Source organism: Aricia agestis, chromosome 1 (genome assembly GCF_905147365.1).
Source record: "Aricia agestis chromosome 1, ilAriAges1.1, whole genome shotgun sequence".
Lineage (NCBI taxonomy): Eukaryota > Metazoa > Arthropoda > Insecta > Lepidoptera > Lycaenidae > Aricia > Aricia agestis.
In genome coordinates, this window is record NC_056406.1 from 8,152,484 (window position 1) to 8,170,312 (window position 17,829).

At 34.9% G+C, this 17,829-nt stretch overlaps 2 protein-coding genes across 3 annotated transcripts; one reads left to right on the forward strand and one right to left on the reverse strand.

Moving 5' to 3' along the window:
- The first annotated feature begins 77 nt into the window (after window positions 1-77).
- Window positions 78-1,348, forward strand: LOC121726633 (coiled-coil-helix-coiled-coil-helix domain-containing protein 7). Its single transcript, XM_042114078.1, has 3 exons — window positions 78-275; window positions 368-466; window positions 1,129-1,348. The coding sequence occupies exons 1-3, from the start codon at window positions 225-227 to the stop codon at window positions 1,234-1,236; spliced, it is 258 nt and encodes an 85-aa protein (XP_041970012.1). The 5' UTR covers window positions 78-224; the 3' UTR covers window positions 1,237-1,348.
- A 7,182-nt stretch (window positions 1,349-8,530) lies between these two features.
- On the reverse strand, window positions 8,531-15,995 carry LOC121726527 (ethanolaminephosphotransferase 1-like). 2 transcript variants are annotated; one of them, XM_042113928.1, is made up of 9 exons: window positions 15,806-15,995; window positions 14,792-14,860; window positions 13,591-13,813; window positions 13,248-13,401; window positions 11,449-11,557; window positions 10,706-10,863; window positions 9,888-10,065; window positions 9,360-9,536; window positions 8,531-9,086 (listed from the first exon to the last, which is right to left on the reverse strand). In XM_042113928.1, the coding sequence occupies exons 1-9, from the start codon at window positions 15,860-15,862 to the stop codon at window positions 9,024-9,026; spliced, it is 1,188 nt and encodes a 395-aa protein (XP_041969862.1). In that variant the 5' UTR covers window positions 15,863-15,995; the 3' UTR covers window positions 8,531-9,023. The 2 variants fall into 2 exon arrangements, with proteins under 2 accessions (XP_041969862.1, XP_041969870.1); XM_042113936.1 differs by having other exon boundaries at window positions 15,878-15,994.
- Between the last annotated feature and the right edge of the window lie 1,834 nt (window positions 15,996-17,829).

Below are 17,829 nucleotides of genomic sequence, written 5' to 3' on the forward strand. Positions count from 1 at the left end.
TTAGTCCAGTGTCAATGTCAGTTTAATGTCAAAGTTAGTCAAGTGTCAATGTCAGTTTAATGTCAAAGTCTGTAAGCGAAATTATTGTGGGTACTGACCACTGGGTCGTATTTTTACTCAATTTCTATGGAAAAGAAACGTTTTACATACAATATATTTCAATTATTTTTAATTACAAATACGTAAAATCTTTAATTTTGCACTGACATAATTAAATAAGTATCATGTCGAAGTTAGTAAACAAAGATGCGGCACGGTTGAATCCCTGTCTTAAGGTTAAAATTTTGATTCCTTCATACTTGCTTATTATTATGTAAGAAACAAACCACAGACATATCTGTACAATAAGTAATTTTATGTCTTTCAGGAGCAGGAACAGTCCTATGCATGTCTAAATAAGAATAACTTTGTACAAGAGAAGTGTGAAAAATACTTTGACAATTACAATATTTGTAAAAAGTTTTGGGTTCGTATCAATTTTTTTTCTAATTAGCATCCAAGAAAAAATCTTGGCTAAGGTTCAGAAACCTACCCTAATTTTTTGGTGCTCATATGAGTTGAGGAGGCGCAGCCCCCCGCCAAAACAAAAACAATCCAGAAAGTCCAAAAGTTGGTTAGGTTAGGTTAGAACTTAGACCACAACATGGAGGGAGCAGCAGCCGGCGACCGTCATCAAATAAAAGGGGGACTCGGAAGGCGCAGCCCCCCGCCAAAACTAAAACAAACACAATCCAGGAAGTCCAAAAGTAGGTTAGGTTAGAACTGTGACTGTGCTGTGGCAGCAGCCAGCAACCATCACAAAACACGCCTCAGAATTCCGAAAATTTTAAAGGTAAGCAGCTCCAAAACTAGGGGGTTCCTCAGTGGTACGGGGGGTGTTTACCCCTCCTCCCTCCTCCCCCCTCCCCCCTCACTTCCGCTCCCCATCAATCTTGTGGTACGTTTCCGAACCTTTACCCTTCTACTATTGCAATACTCAGTCATTGGTGGTTTTAGTAAGAGTAGTTAAACAACAACCATGACTCAGTGTTTGGCGTTTCTAATAGTTAGTGATAAAAATAAATTTACACATTCATTAGTCATTATCAATGTTCTTTTTATTGTTACTTATAAAAATTGAATTTTAAGGGAAAAGTGTACCAAGACAGAAAAGCAAGGGGAATAACCCCCTATCTACCAGATATTGAAGAAAGAGCTAAAATAAAGGAAGATTATAAGAAATTTGTGTTTGGATAGAGAAGACATCATATATACAATTAGGTACTATTCACTGTGTATAATCAGATTATGTAAATACTAAATACATATTTTGTATTGTTGTAATAGAAATTATAGTTTTATGTGATAAGTATCTTTTATTTTCAATAATGATTATAAAAAGGTGTACCTATCTTATGAATTTGTAAAATATTTTTGGGCATAAATATTCTATGATAAATAGATTAGATATTAACCAACTCGTTGTGGATGGCATGTTTCGGTGCCATCACATTTTTTTGCGTGTGGCGTTAGGCACAGATTGTGTGTGATTTTAAAATCAATGATAAATCCTTCAATTAAGCTTTAAGAAACTTTTTGCCCAGAATCAGACTATCTTCATTTTCAGAGTTCCGTAGCCAAATGGCAAAAAACGGAACCCTTATAAATTCGTCATGTCTGTCTGTCTGTCCGTCCGTATGTCACAGCCACTTTTCTCCGAAACTATAAGAGCTATACTATTGAAACTTGGTAAGTAGATGTAATCTGTGAAGTCCGCATAGGTACAACTGAAGCAAATTTTTTTCTTTCATTTGACCTATGCGTGTTGGGTATCTATGGATAGGTCTTCAAAAATCATATTAAGCTTTCTTGTATCATTTTTTCTAACCTGAATAGTTTGCGAGAGAGACTCTTCCAAAGTGGTAAAATGTGTGACCCCCCTCTAACTTCTATAGTAGGGGCATGATAAGTCTAAAAAAAACATATGATGTACATTACTATACAAACTACCAACGAAAATTGGTTTGAAAGAGATCTAGCAAGTAGTTTTTTTATACGTCTTAAATGGTAAACCTTAAATTAACTTTTATTAAATCAACTGTGATATAAAAATAAATCAAAAACCTTTTAATTTCATAAAAATAAACCTTATTGTTGCTGTGGAACCCTTCATGGGCCAGTCCAACTCGCTCTTGGCCGGTTTTTATTTACGTATATATATTAATCTCGTAGCTCTTTTCATAGAATAGGGCCCACCAACCTTTTTGAAAGTCGCGTTTATTTTGTAATGAAGTTGCGTTTGCGAATTCTGTTCTATCACTCCGTCATCGTCGCATTGAGTTTTGTTTCGGGAATGTACTTACTTTTTTGCTGTAATTATTAAAAATAAATAATGACACTATTACCATCCTCATCACATACCATCTTCATCACCTTGATGAGTGGCAGTCTTCCACAGTGCGTTTTTCGCGTAACTTTCTGCTGCGCACTGTAAAACTCTTGAATGAACTGTCACCAGCAGTATTTCCGGACCGATACCACCTGCAGCTCTTCTGATGTTGCGAGTGTCCATGGGCGACGGTAGTTGCTTACCATCAGGTGACCCGTTTGTTCGTTTGCCCCCTTATTTAATAAAAAAAAAAAATCAAGTACTTAATAATAATTTTTATTTTTTTGTAAATTATCTATTTAATTAAACTTGCCAATATTTCATTTGCATAGTATATTATAGTTGAAATTTTTACGAGGAAATCCAATATAAGATTTTTAGATCTAATTTAAAAAAAAAAATCAAGTAATAATAATTTTGATTTTTTTGTAAATTATCTATTTAATTAAACTTGCCAATATTTCATTTGCATAGTATATTATAGTTGAAATTTTTACGAGGAAATCCAATATAAGATTTTTAGATCTAATTTAGTACTTACCTCATAATCAATTAGAAAATGCAAAATAAGTTAAAAAGGTTGAGCATAACTGTATTTAAAAAGTCACTTACCGTTCATTTCCATAAATACACTTATTTTTGCCATATAAGTAATCACCTAAAACAGTGTGCCGGACCGTTCACGTCAGATTTCGAATGTAAACTAAAAGTATTGAAGCTTTAAACATGTAAAAAATTGTCAAAATACTGTTTTCTTTTCCGCATGGTTGAAGACACAGATGCGTGTCATCTAATCGTATGGCGCTGGGCACTGAACAGTGTCACGTTATTTTTTTTCAACGCCACAGTTAGAAGATAGCAAAATTGGACATTGCAATTTGCAATGAATCGGTTAAACAACTCAATTCTTGGGAAAATGTTTTACCTGGGGACAGGGTTTAAATTAGTAAATAAAATTTTAATGTGAGTATTTAATATTTTATTATTGTGAAATCACCAATGTAATTACACAGAAAGCAGTAAGTATTTAATATGTGACGATTTTAGTGACTAAAGAGTATTCCTAAACTATCACAATGAAGGCAATTTGGGAAGAACATATTCCAAATCCCTTTGTATCTGTCAAAATACTTAATAATATAAGGAATTTATTGTTTAACCCAGCATCACTGACATGAAAATAATAACATGGACTATGATGTCGGGTCATTTTGACCCGAACTTTGTAGATACATTTTTAATGAAACTAAGTAAGCTGCCACAATTTTGTTTATTATTTATTTGAAAAGGGGACTTTAATTATGCATAAAATTAATAAAAAAACCTACGTTATAAAATAAATATTTTTGTTATTGGCTTTTGTACACGGCAGATGCAAAATCAACCTTGAAAACTTAACGTGTACGTTAATTTTAAATTTTCGCAAAATTTTCTTACCTATGAAGGAAAGAAGATACTGATGAATTTAAAGAGAGGTTGTTATTACAACTAACTGAAAGTAAAAAGAAATCAGTCTTCTACTGCCTCATTCAGAGTTTTAGAACTACTAATCACAATATGTAATCATGTCCTAGTCCCTAGCATATAAAAATTAGACATGCTGTGCATATGTGTGAAGTGTTTTTTTAGTTTTTATCTTTAAATTTATTTTCAGAAATGTTTCACTTTTACCTAGATACGTGGTCCTCAAGTTCAATGTCCAAAGCAACCTGAGACTCGTCATCGTCTAACTCTTGTAACAACTCTTAAATCCTTTCTGGGCTATTTGTCGACGATATTCTTCTTTAAGAAGTAAAATATAAGGTAAACAATTTAATAAAAGTTAGTCACGAAAATACTACACCGGCGATGACGCCGGGTCATAATGACCCGTTTTAACTTGACGCGCGCGTATCTTGCTGCATACGAGGTATGGCTCTAAATGTAACAGCTTACGAAGATTGAAAAACATTCAATTGGCGCAAAGACAAAATATATCCAACTAAACATGGCTCGGGTCAATATGACCCGGCGTCATTGTCGCCGGGTTAAGAATTAATTATAAAATTCCATAACATACAGCTTCAATAGAAGTCATATTTGTTAACAAATAAGTTACAAGATTTCGATTTTGGTAGTTTATTGTTCCTTAAATATTTTGACAGACGCAACTGCTTTTAAAAATATATTCATACAAAGTTTATATAATACACTTTAAAATATGATTAAGTAATTACTTACATAACAATAAAATACACCAAGAATAGGTAATACCATAGCAAAATACATAAGTATATTAAAAATAAAGTCACAAGAATTATTTACAAATATGTATCGATATATCCATGATAATAATATAATATAAAAAAACACGAAAATGTGGGTTTTAAGACTTTAAAGTAGAGATGTGCCGATCATGACTTTGGCCGACTAGCTGATTAGTCGGCTGCAAAGAAGACGACTAATACTAGTCGGCCAAGCCGATCATGGTTTCGGAAGATTCTGTAACACTTTTTTTACTGCTGATTCGCGGGTAAGTCACACACGCCGCCTGCGAAGGTGTCCTGTGTCGGATCGTGTTATATTTACTTCACGGATGTTACTTTTTTATGATAGGTTTTGAAGAAATATTTCACATACATGCAATCTTGATTTATTAATACATATTACATACCTAATTTGTTGTTAAAAACTATATTATTTTTTTATAAGAAAGTATACATTTATATAGTAACAGTTTAAATATTTCTCTTTAAAATGTGTAAGACTTGTGAATTGAGATATGAACACATTATAAAATATAAAGAATCAAGGTTTTTCTATAATGTAATTTCAATAATTATTATAGCAAAAATTTTAAAAGTTATAAGCCGGATAGTCTGCGCTTTTTGCCGATTAGTCGCCGACTACAAAAGTGGCCGGATAGTCGGCTTTTCCGACTAGTCGGCACATCTCTACTTTAAAGTGTCTAACGGCCATTCCCAATATTTGATCTATCTCTGGTTTTGCCCTACTAGAGATAGGAATAGTTCACAATTGACATAAAATATATGTCTCTAATGTCTAATGTGAGCTATTCCTATCTCTAGTAGGGCAAAACCAGAGATAGATCAAATATTGGGAACGGCCGTAAGTCTTTGACATTACTAAATGTAGTAGAGATTCACCAAGGAGACAAAACAGAAGTTTTCATGAATATAATATATTATGATGATAATTAAGATTTGCGTATCCTTGTACAATAAACTAAAACAGTTAAAATCATGATAATCAAAATTTCTGTTAATCATAACAGCGATTTCTGTCGATATCTAGTAATACTTATACAGAAGCAGTTAAGCATGACACAACAGTTTCAAGCACAACCACAAACATTATAAAATGTTACATAAATTACAGTTTAAATTATTGGTTTTGCAGTGACATGGGCCAATACTCTGGAGGCAGATTAAACGTAAAGCAAACGTGTTAACTGTTACCCACAGGCCACATCACACGTAAATTAAGTGGAGCGATAACATTTATATAGTAAGGCTGCGTTTCCACTGAAGCGGAGCGGAGCTTAGCGGTGCCAAATTCACCAATCACCGTGCTCGAAATCTTCGCTGTCATTCCGCTGGAATAGCCCGATTGGTCAATTCAGGCACCGCTAAGCTCCACTCCGCTTCAGTGGAAACGCAGCCTAAGGCTACTTCAAACTATGACTATTTCGTCGATTGGTAGAAAATATATTTTCATGAAAAAACAATTTAAAAATGAGTTACTGAACGATTTGGGTCCTTGAAAACCTTTAATTGTTTATCAGAGGAAATCGTAAATGTCACTAGTCAAAAGTATATTAGGCCGCATCGAAATGGGACCATGTAATCATTATTATTATGTAACAAACTATTGAAAAATTAAAAGTTAAAGTAAATACTGGATTAGTGATCATAAGAGAAATCGAAAAATCACTTCTCTAAATTATTTTAAGTATGGACGATTTATGATAATGTATAAATATTATGCTTATTGTTAAGCCTAGAAATAATGTATATTACGCGCAATATTTACAATTGAGGTATGTAACAATTGTTGGCTCCCAGCAATGGAATAGGTGGTTCTGGTATTTTAGTGCAGTCAGAAAAATTGACTCATTTTAAAACAGGCATAACAAATACTGGGTTATTAATATCAAATATTATGTAAACAACATAATATGCATAATTGAACATAAATATTTGTTCTATGTCAACTAACGTATGGTTTTTTTGTTCAGTTAAATGCATAATATGCTATGAGTAAATGAGTAGCCGAACACAAAGAAGCACTTAGGCCGTTGCCTCGAATTTCACGATGACCGGGTAGATGCAGCAAATACAATAAAAATGCAGTGCAAGCAGGAAAAGTGAAAAGAATAGATTATAGAAATATTTCAATTTGATAGCACAACTACAAGACTACAAGCAGCTGGCATGAAATAAGGCAAGTATTTAAATAAGAAGCAAGTAACTACACATTATAGTTGTAAAACAACCATAACTTACAATGATATGTGCAACTTAACCGATTCAGTGCGGATGACACGGGAGCCGTGTCATACATGTTTTTAACGTGTGGCGTATGACACGTGAGCCGTGTCATTTAGAAAGCGATTGTATCTGCCTCAAATTACACTTTAGAAGCTTCTACTCCGAACAAAACCGTCTTAATTTTCCATGTAAAACAAGCCTATAGTCTTCATTTCTGAATATTCTGTGAATTGAAAAAAGTAAGGGCTGTCTTCTTTTTTAGCCCGGCCATACCGGGCGTATGACGACCCTGACCCCGTCTGTTCATACATTTTGCTGTGGACCCCGCATACTATCAGAATTCTGACGTATGTATTTTACTGATCAGAAATTCGGATAATGTGCGGCCGGACTTTTTAGTAGTAAACTATTAAGAAAATAAAGAAGTAATATTGGGAGCCCATATTCTATATTATTTTAGACTTTCAAGTTCTCGCAATTTTTTTTTAAACAATAATGTAGAAAAATACTTACGTTGACATCAAAGTTTATTAATCCACTAATGATTTTTGTTTTAGTCTAATATACTCATTTTTCTAACTTTGAAATCTACAAAAAGTTTGCAACATCTGAACAAAAAAATCGCTTATCTGCCATTTTCAGGTTCACTTAGTAAAACTACTCGAAATCAACTCAAAACAACGTAGCATTCCGTTAACATTAATGGTTTGGGTTTAATTGAATAAATCAAGTTAATAAACACGTGAAAACCAAGAAAAACAATAAACCTTTTTGAACGTGGCGGGTGACACGGTAGCCGTGTCATCTACTTCTATGGCGTATGGCACGGCTCACGTGTTACGAGAAAATTGTATGCCGCCACGACTGAAAGTCTTCAAAAAGGTGCGCCGCATTGAATCGGTTAATAATATATTCGCAGCCCCGTTTATCAAGAAATTCGAGGCAAGTAGAAGAAAAGTTTTCATTTAGTAATGTAGTAATAACTCATAACAAGACCAATAAGATCTTAAAAAAACATGGCAGAAATTAGAAATACTATTCAATACTGTACAAATAATACAACAGGTAGGTACAAATAATAATAAAAAAATATAAACATGTTAACTTAAAAACCCAATTTGCTTTTGCCAATCAGGTATGAAAATTATAAATACAAATATAATATAATCTCGTATGAAACTTAAGAAATAATAAAAAAATAACTGTATAAAAATTGATACTAAGCAAAATTAATTGCACTTAAACACAAAAAAGTCTCATAATAAACACTGTGACAATGCGTGCTATGAAGCGACAAAAGATGTGTACACAAAGATGAAACTTTAGATGGTCTTGGATGGTGAATGAAGTATTTAGGTTGGATATCCTAGCTTTCCACTAAGTTAAACAAATTCTTTTAACATATTATCATATCATAGTAATTTGTAATACACAATCTTTTCAATAATATAACAATTCTAACAAGCAAAGAAACATACAAAGAAATTTTAATAAGAAAAGTAAGTTAAATCAAAGGATTTTATAGACACAAATAAATAATTTGTTTCTAATTTTAAAACTCATATGACTAAGGGCCTGTTTCACAACTTTCTGATAAAGTGCCGAATAGGCTATTCACGACTTTTTTGATAGATTCTCCATACTTGATCTGTCAAGTTAAGTGGTGAATATCCTATTCGGCACTTATGAGGAAGTGGTGAAACAGGCCCTTAGTAGTTATTTTTATTCGTTCTCCCCTGATGCCGAAAAATTGCAATGATTTCTAAGTAATTGTTGAATAACATTTTTCTTTGCTATGTAACATTTCCACTATTAAGATACTATTTCGTAACATCTATGTCTATTGTTTCAACATGTAATGTATGTTTCTGAACATGTAATAGTACAGTCGGCAAAAAATCTTTTGACTTCTCAAATTACGCTAGGATCAATAAATCTTTAAATCTTAATCATAAACAGGCACTTTAGTTATCAGTTTTTATTTTTAAAGAGTTTTATTCTACGAGAGATATTAAAAGTATCGTTTTTTCAATACGGCGGGAAATACCAAGAGCTCATATCCTAGCTAACATTACTTGTACAAAAATACTTTTCTTACATTCCTATGATCTTTTGCAGACTGTACAATAATGTTACATTATTTAGCACGCACTGTCGTCTAGGAGTCAATCTGCACGCTGCTTTATATGGAAACAGCTTATTCGGAAGTGGTCACACATCTGTCGCACCTGCAATGAAAATAAGATAAATGAATATTTGCCGGAAAGAAACCATTGTCGAAAAGTAGCTTTAAGGGCCGCGCTACACCGGAATGACAGCGGCGAGGCGAGCACTTTCAGTGTCAAATGATTTTAAACTTTATCTTCATTGTAGTAATACATATTATCGCTTGAGAAATCGCGGCCGCTGTTACAACTACAAAACTTTGGTTAGTTCAAACTTACATAATCCCGCTACATCTACCAGTAACACTTCCTAACTAATAGAAAGGTAATACCCACCACGCAAGTGCCATAATGAATATGCGCGGCCACGGTGAGCGCGGTCAGGCCGTAGAAGGCCACGAGCTCGTAGTGCGGGAAGGCCAGGGACACGCTCGCCGCCGCCGTCAGAGGCCACAGCAGCCAGTTTACCGCCTCGCACCGCTGGTTGCTCATCTGGCTCACGATCAGACGACACTAGAAGTTGTGATCATACAATGAATGTGTGGTCAGACGACATTGAAATAAAATGGGTGATCAATGATCATACGATACCGAAATGGAGTGTGCGATCAAATGACAACGGATAAAAACTGAAATGGAATTCGTAGCTGAATGCGCAAACACCGCGATTCCGCGCATACAAGGCGGTCCCCACGTAATATGGCTAGGATATATCAAGCCCAGCTAACATTTAACATTTAAACTTAGATTTTTATCATGTTAACATTTGACATTCTTAACTTAGATTTTTATCATGATCCCTGTCACCTCCCTCTTTAGACCACTCCAGATCTTTTATTAGTAGCGGAGACTCTCATCACGTACCGCGACATTGCTGAACAGTGTACCGATGAGCAGGAACAGTATTCTGGGGTCGCAGTCCGGCAGGCGCTGGGAGTGGTGCACCCACAGCGAGCTCACCGCGAACATGCTCAGCAGCGACCACAGCGGCCGCAGCGCCTCCCAGGTCGATCGCATCTTGCCCGTGCGCAGCTTATACGATCTGAATTTATAGATGGTAGCTGTTAAGCATAAAGGTACAAGTTGGAAGCCGGCTACATGAAGTTGCAGCAGACGAAGTGTCGTCGCGACACTATTGGTTTCTATGTATTTCTATGAATGAGTGTCGCTGCGCACGGTATTTCATAGAGATACATAGAAACCAGTAGTGTCGCGACGACACGTCGTCTACGGTTGCTTCATGTCGTCCCCTGCCAACCGGCACCTTAAGTGTCCTAACCAACATTTTTTTGTTGTTATATCAGAATAAAGTACCCCGATTCTACTATATAATTATTTTGAAGGCGGTATCGCATTATATCCATTATCCGAAGCAGATCTGATCCGAATCCGAGATTCACGGATGATGGTTAGAAATGAGGTTCGCAAAGCCGAATTTAGAGTGTAGTTCGGTTTTATAACCGAACTACACACTAAATGCCAGTAATGGATCTGAGGAGCACAGATGCTCCTCAGATCCATTACTGACATCACCATCTCATAACCAGTTCATAACTATAGCAGAACTGGGTTTGTTGGGTACAGGTATTCGTAAAACATTTATTTAAAACAAACAAAAGCACTGATTATTATTATACAATAATCATGCATGGACCAACCTAATGCCTTAAAAAATTACTCACAGGTAAATATTGTACACAGCAACCGGCAGATTAGTGAAAACTCCAGTCCCATATATGAGCCACTCAAACGCATTTGCCAGAGTGTAAGAGCCAAACAGGTAGCGCTTGTAGAACCCTGTTCCTTTCAATCCAGTCCAAAGAAACACAAATGTCGAGGTCTGCCAACATTTTATTTTGAAAAGAATTTACTCATAAAAAATTGTTATAGAAATCAATTAGAAAATAATTAAATACAAATCAAGTTTATACCACAGAAATCAAGATAGAACGGCTAAGCGGGTGGAGTACGCGTGTTTCAATCTTGCACAAGTGAGCAAGATTTGTTTTTTTTAACCTTTATTTATCAATAAAAATTACGAAAACAATGTTATACGGCGCAATATAAGCTTATACAAGAAACGTTGTATATAAGCTTATATTGAACGTTCATTTAATCAGCGCGCACGTCTCGACTTGATTACATGTACCGAAACGGTTGTGCAAAAATGCCTCATTGTGCATTGTCTAATTGTAGAAACAGAAGTACGAATGTGAATCGGTCAAAAGGAGGTATTTCTTTCCACGGGTAAGTTATTTGTTCTAACTAAATGTAAAGTAAAAATTGACACGATCGATTCTTTAGCAACGCACGCGTGTCGCTGTTCTATCTTGATTTATTTCTGTGGTTTATACTCTACATACCTGTCTAAATAGAAATTTAAGTACTTACGAACAGAATATTATACTATAAAAAGTTTACATACCCACATACTAAAATCGTAGCCCCATGGTAAAAACAGAACTCCTGTATTATATTTCTCCCAGTGGCTTATGTAGAAGTTGAGTAAGAGATTCCACATAATGTAGTACATTCTGCAAGAAACATAGAAGTCTAAAAATTTATAGAAGACTAGGTGTCCCGCGCGGCTTCGCCCGCGTAAATTAGGAATTTTACGGAAACCGTACATTTTCCCTTAAAAATAGCTTATGTCTCTACTCCCTTCACTTGGTCTACTCTATATCTGTGCCAAATATTGCCATAAAAATTACTCCAGTAGTTCGTAATTTCTAATATTTCCCCCGTTTTTCCCACATTTTCCTGAGTTTCTTCGGTCGTCTTACTCGATAAATGATCTATCTAACACTGAGATAAGTTTTTAAATCGGACCTGTAGTTTCTGAGATTGACACGTTCAAGCAAACATACAAATACAAATAATTATTGGCCAAAAAAAAATTTTACATAATATAATGCGTTAATGGATCCCCATACCCTATATATATAATACCATAGATTTTTTTTTTAATTATTGCTTGACAAACTCGAGTCTCCTTCTAAAAGACTATGAAATGGTATAATATGGTAGTGATGATGATTGTGATGAATGTAATTTGCATAGTAGCATATGCTTTCCGTTCTTAAAACAACGCCGAAACTCCTAAGCTTGTATCTATAAAGAATCAGGAGTTCTCTCAGCACCTTCCGAACCACGGTATACCAGGTATACCTCGGTATACTTGTTGGTAGCATATGCTTATAATACTTCTCACGAAACCGAAGTCACCACATGTTTCCCTATAAATTTTGAGGAGTTCCCTCGATTACTTATGGTTCCTTCATCAGATCACCACTTTTGTGAATATAATACCAAATCGGGATGATACCCTATATACCAAAAGAAAAATTTTGAAAATCGGTTAACAAACGGCGGAGTAATCGTTGAATATAAGAAAACGAACATAACACCTCCCCCATTTTGAAAGTCGGTTAAAATTAACCTATGTATTATTCTGATGTATAAGCTATATTATTGTAAAGTTTCATTAAAATCCGTTCAGTAGTTTCTGCGTGAAAGAGTAACAATCATCCATACATCCATACATCCAAACAAACTTGACGACCTCTGTGGCTCAGTGGTGAGCGCGTTGGTAGCTCAAGCCGGGGGTCGCGGGTTCGAATCCCGCCGACGGAACAAAAAGTTTTCAATGTTCCCGGGTCTGGATGTGTATTAAATATGTGTATGATATAATAAAAATCTTAAATATATGTATAGTATAAAAGTATTAAATATATTTCCGCTGTCTGGTACCTGTAACACAAGTCCTTTAGGTACTTAGCACGGGGCCAGACTGACGTGGTGTGAAGCGTCCATAGATTAAAAAAAAAAAACTTTCGCCTTTATAATATTAGTAGGATTAGTAGGACAAGAAAATAATGTTATTATACATTGCTTACAACCATGGTCGTACCCAGGTAAGGGCCGGGGGGGAGGCAGCTGCCCATCCCCTAGAAGATGAAATAAACGTCAATTATCCAATTAAGCAAGTGGGAATTAAATTACTTACTCTGCGCAAAAGGAAGAGTTGGAAACAAAATGTATTTTCAGTCAGATTAAAAAAATTTTTTGTTTCAATAATATACCAGACTGACCATCTTGAAACAGGTGAGGTGCCCCCCCCAGCTAAAATCCTTGGTACGCCCATGCTTACAACTTCATTAGTTAAAAAAGTAAAAGATTTTGGTAATATTGAAGTGTAATGTAACAATAACAGAAAAAAATCACCTTATTGGGGCTATGGAGAAATCCAGTCGTCCAAATATTGAGTAAAGGCATGCTGGTATGAAGAAGACTGAATATGAATCAAGGCCATGATCAAATAGCTCTCCCAGCGGTCCTGAGGTTTGTGTGCGCCGTGCTTGCTTGCCATCAATGCCATCTGACATAAAGATACAACTTATTATTTAAAAAAAACTAAATTATTTAAATTTTTATTGCTAAAGAACACTCATTCATTAAAAACAAAGTCTGACTGAAGGACCTGTATCAATAGTCACGAAAAAAAAAAAAAAACAAAGTCTTTTAGCAAATTATTTTAGTCATACAAGGAATATAATGTTCATTTTACCTAACGTATATGCCAAGAAAAGAAAGGCGGCCAGGAGGTACCAAAGAGACTGCGGTATGGCTTCTACATGACCATTTAATGGTTCAGTAGTAGTTTCATTTTGTGATCTTGAACTAGCAGCTAAGTAGTCATAGTCGTAGTATGAGAGCAATAAGAAGTCAAGAACAGTGAGAAGGAATCCAGAAAACGTCAAAACATTTGGCGCTACCCATTTTGGAACAATCTGCAAACAAAATATTATGGATACAATTGAAACTAAACATTATAATTAAAAATAACATTATAATTAAAAATAAAAAAATATTTTACCACATATTATAATATGCACCTACAATTCTATACTATTATACAGATACTAGAGGAAAAGTTTGTATGCATTGCATAGGCTCAAAAACTACCGAATTGATTTTAAAAATTCTTTCACTCACGTAAAGCTACAACTACAACTCGATGAGCATATTAGTAGAAGGCATGGGTTTAGCGAGGTACGGGCAGGGGGGGCAGTTCCCCCCCCCCCCCCCTATATTGCTTACGAGTTTCATACCTAAACGTGGAATGAAGAGGGTGAGAGGGGAGATATTCAATTCCAGTTTGTTCGCTTATATTTTGTTAAAAACTACGAAGAAAATTTTAGGGTTTCTTGATCTGCCCCCCCCCCCCATACCCAAAGGCGGCGGGGGGGCAGGGAGGGGCAGCTGCCCCCCCTAGAGATTCTAAAAAAGTTGCCAAATATAATGCAAACAACAACCACTATAATATTAATAAAAACTTATTTACAAGTTTTTTATTGCATAGTCAAGAGCTCGTGCTCGTATAGCTTTACACATTGGACTCTATACTGTCACATAATATAATATATACGTATATAGTACTAAGATACTGTAAACTGTTGTTATTACAATCGCTGCAGATCATAGATGTAAGGCTCGTAGTTCGTAGCTTCATGTGCTGTCTACTTTATCTACAATTCATACCTACTTTTCTCATTCATAGAGAATGAGAAAAGTATGAATTGTAGTAGGTAAAGTCAACTTACCCCCCCCCCCCCTGTGCCATCGGCTGGCGACGCCCTTGGGCCATACCATGGTAGAAGGTAGTGAAAAAACCTTTTTAGGGTTCTGTACCCAAAGGGTAAAAACGGGACCCTAATACTAAGACTTTGATGTCTGTAAGTTTGAAAGATTGAATGTTTCTAGCTTACCTCCACAACTTTGTTCCAGAATGGGTGCATAACATATACACTGAGTGGGCTCGTGTCTTTTGACATATACTGTAAAAAAATCAAATATCAATTTTTATTATTAGAACAGTAAAAATAATACAAAGCATTCATAAAAATAGATTTTGGGAATCAGTTTTATCAATCTCAATTTTCAGCTAATCTCAATTTTCAAAATAAACAAACTTTTCAAACTCAGCCAACTTATTGGTAAATGTTTTTCTAAATTTGGCATATCGCAAATAACAGTTTACATTGATAGCATTACAAGGAGCAAAAGCATTACAATTTACAACATTTAACATTATGGTATTACCCTTATTAATTTGTCAAAATAAATAAGAGAGAAAAGTTTAAAACTATACTAATGGTCTGGTGCCATATCTTTTTCACATAAATTTTAGATAATATTAAGGGGTTGAAGTATTTTCGTCATACTAACAAGGGTCACATTTCGGCCTGTCATTCGACAGGGGTTGATTTTTGAGAAAAGTTTATCTGAGCTTTTTTGCTTTCCTTGGCGCCCCCTATCGATTGGTATAATAAAAAGGGGTGGTTATAGGGGGTTGTATTTTTGTAGTCAAATTTTTTCTAAGTGTTTTCGCCATACTAACGAGGTTCTTGAGGAAAGTTTATCTGAGCTTTTTTGCTCCCCTTGCCACCCCCTATCGATTGGTATATTCAAAAAGGGTGGTTATAAGAGGTTAAAATTTTGACGAAAAATTTTTCTAAGTCTTTTTTCTATAGTGCCCCGTTTCCTTCAGTCCAACCTTTAGTTTATGTATTGTGTTTCCTTCATAATATTTTCTTGCCGCAGTGAATTGCGGATTCAAATACTTATTGCGTAAAATGATCGATCGATGTTTTGGTTATTTTTAAACTCAGCATGTTACTCTATCAAATTTTGTAAGTGACTGCAAATTTTATTTGCTAATATTAAATAAGAATAAATTTTCTTGATATTGCTATAAAATACGAGTATTTTACTTAACTTACTTTATAATTATCAAAACCTTCGAGGTGCGCTCGAGCGAGGTATTTGTAATTAAACATTTTTCACTTTCTCACTTTGATTCCCTCGTCAGAATATATAAACCTAAGTTAATTTTTCGATTGTTCTAATACGTAACATTATATCCACATGTTTTTATTATTTATTTCCAAATAAAATTCACTGAAATAAAATCAAGAAACATGCATTATTTTTGACAATTGACATTTCGTCAACTGTTGAACTGTCGATTGTCAACAGTGTTACCACCTCTCAAAAATATTTATCCCTAAATTGGTGTCAAAAACCCCTAAAATCGCCTTAATTTTTCTGTTTTCCCCCTAAAATCTGTATATATATAAAAATGGATTTTCAATTATGTTAGTAACGCTAAAACTCGAAAACGGCTGAACGGATTGGGCTAATTTTAGTTAAATATTTCATCTTCATCTGAAGATTCAGATGTTTTGAAGTCGTACATCTTATTATTGAATAAATTCAACATTTTATTTGTTGGATTAAATGTTGCACAAGTGACATCATTACGATTTAATATAAATCGGACCATCAGTATTGCCGCCAGTCACCACAGAGTGGTCATAGAATTACGTAATAGATGTCGCTAGAAGTCGCTAGGTCAAGAAATAATTAATATTAATATCAACAATTTAAAAATATTAAAAAGTATAAAAATCCCTGAAAATACCCCTAAAAATTTTAGACCCCTAAAAAAATCCCATCTCACTTATTTAACCCCTAAATCTGGGGGGAAAACCCCTAATAACAGATTTTTTTTTTTTATTATGGCACTTCGGCTATGAAGGCATAATAAATATGCTAATGGTAAATTAGATTCATCATCATCGTCTCTACCCTCACATCTTGCAACATCACATTATGACACTATTATTAGTGTTTTTCATAGTTTTTTACATCGAGTATATTATATATTATACAATGAGGCATTTTCATTTATATTTTTTAATTTTATTTTTAACAATCTAGATGGCGTAAGGATAGACACTTCTAGATTTTCTATTGGTTCCTCACTGATCTGAAATTATCTGCAGGTTAGCTTCACTGACTACATATGGGTTGTGTTTCCAAAAAATATCAGTGACTGTCAAGTGTGACATAAATCAAAATACCTATCTTAAACCTAGTTTTCGTTACAGTTCGACAAGGCTTTATTTGAACGTGGGTGACATTAACGGGAGCGCTGCTGCCTGCTGGTAAAGGAGACTGTCAAACACATGTCAAAAATGACGTTTTTCTATGATATAGCGTATAGTTCCTTTTCTCGCCACGTTCAAATAAAGCCTTGTCGAACTGTAGCATAATATTAACATAAAACTGTATGTACACATATTACCATGTTTTTGCTTCGTCCCTCTAGGCCAATCTAACGGGAAAATGCTTGTTATTCGTTTATTAACTAAAAAAATTGCAAGGAACACAGCTCCAAACAAGGCCAATGTTATACATCAGTCGCTTAACTTGAAAATAGAGTTACAATTATTTAATAATAATAATAATAACATTATACTCTCATAACATTATACTCATATCTTCGGGGACGTTCGCAACGGGTCCGCTCTGATGAGGCTTTCTCAGATTGGTGTGACATCGAGGCGGGTGTTCCCCAGGGTGGCGTTCTTTCTCCCCTTTTATTTTCTATTTTTATAAATACTGTTTCCAAATTAATTGCATCCAATTTCCATCTCTACGCAGACGACTTGCAAATTTACCGTCATTCGCTCATTGAGGACATTATTTCTGCAATTGCTGAAATTAATGCCGATCTCAAAAAAATAGCTGAATGGGCTAAATCATTTGGTCTGATGGTCAATCCAGGTAAGTCACAGGCCATGATCATAGGCAGTAAATACATGACACAGCGTGTACGTGATGCACCTAGTATCGTATATGATGGCACTGTCATTCCTTTTACCGACACTGCCAAAAATCTAGGCCTAATTTTAGATAATAACCTTGCTTGGACTACTAATGTTAGTGAAGTCAGTAAAAA

Coding starts and splice junctions, on each gene's coding strand:
- LOC121726633 (XM_042114078.1), top strand. CDS start 225: ATGTCGAAGTTAGTAAACAAAGATGCGGCACGGTTGAATCCCTGTCTT. Junction 276..367: donor GGTTGAATCCCTGTCTTAAG/GTTAAAATTTTG, acceptor TATGTCTTTCAG/GAGCAGGAACAGTCCTATGC. Junction 467..1,128: donor ATATTTGTAAAAAGTTTTGG/GTTCGTATCAAT, acceptor TTGAATTTTAAG/GGAAAAGTGTACCAAGACAG.
- LOC121726527 (XM_042113928.1), bottom strand. CDS start 15,862: ATGTTTAATTACAAATACCTCGCTCGAGCGCACCTCGAAGGTTTTGAT. Junction 13,814..14,791: donor TCTGGAACAAAGTTGTGGAG/GTAAGCTAGAAA, acceptor TTTTGTTTGCAG/ATTGTTCCAAAATGGGTAGC. Junction 10,864..11,448: donor GCTACGATTTTAGTATGTGG/GTATGTAAACTT, acceptor AAATGTTGGCAG/ACCTCGACATTTGTGTTTCT.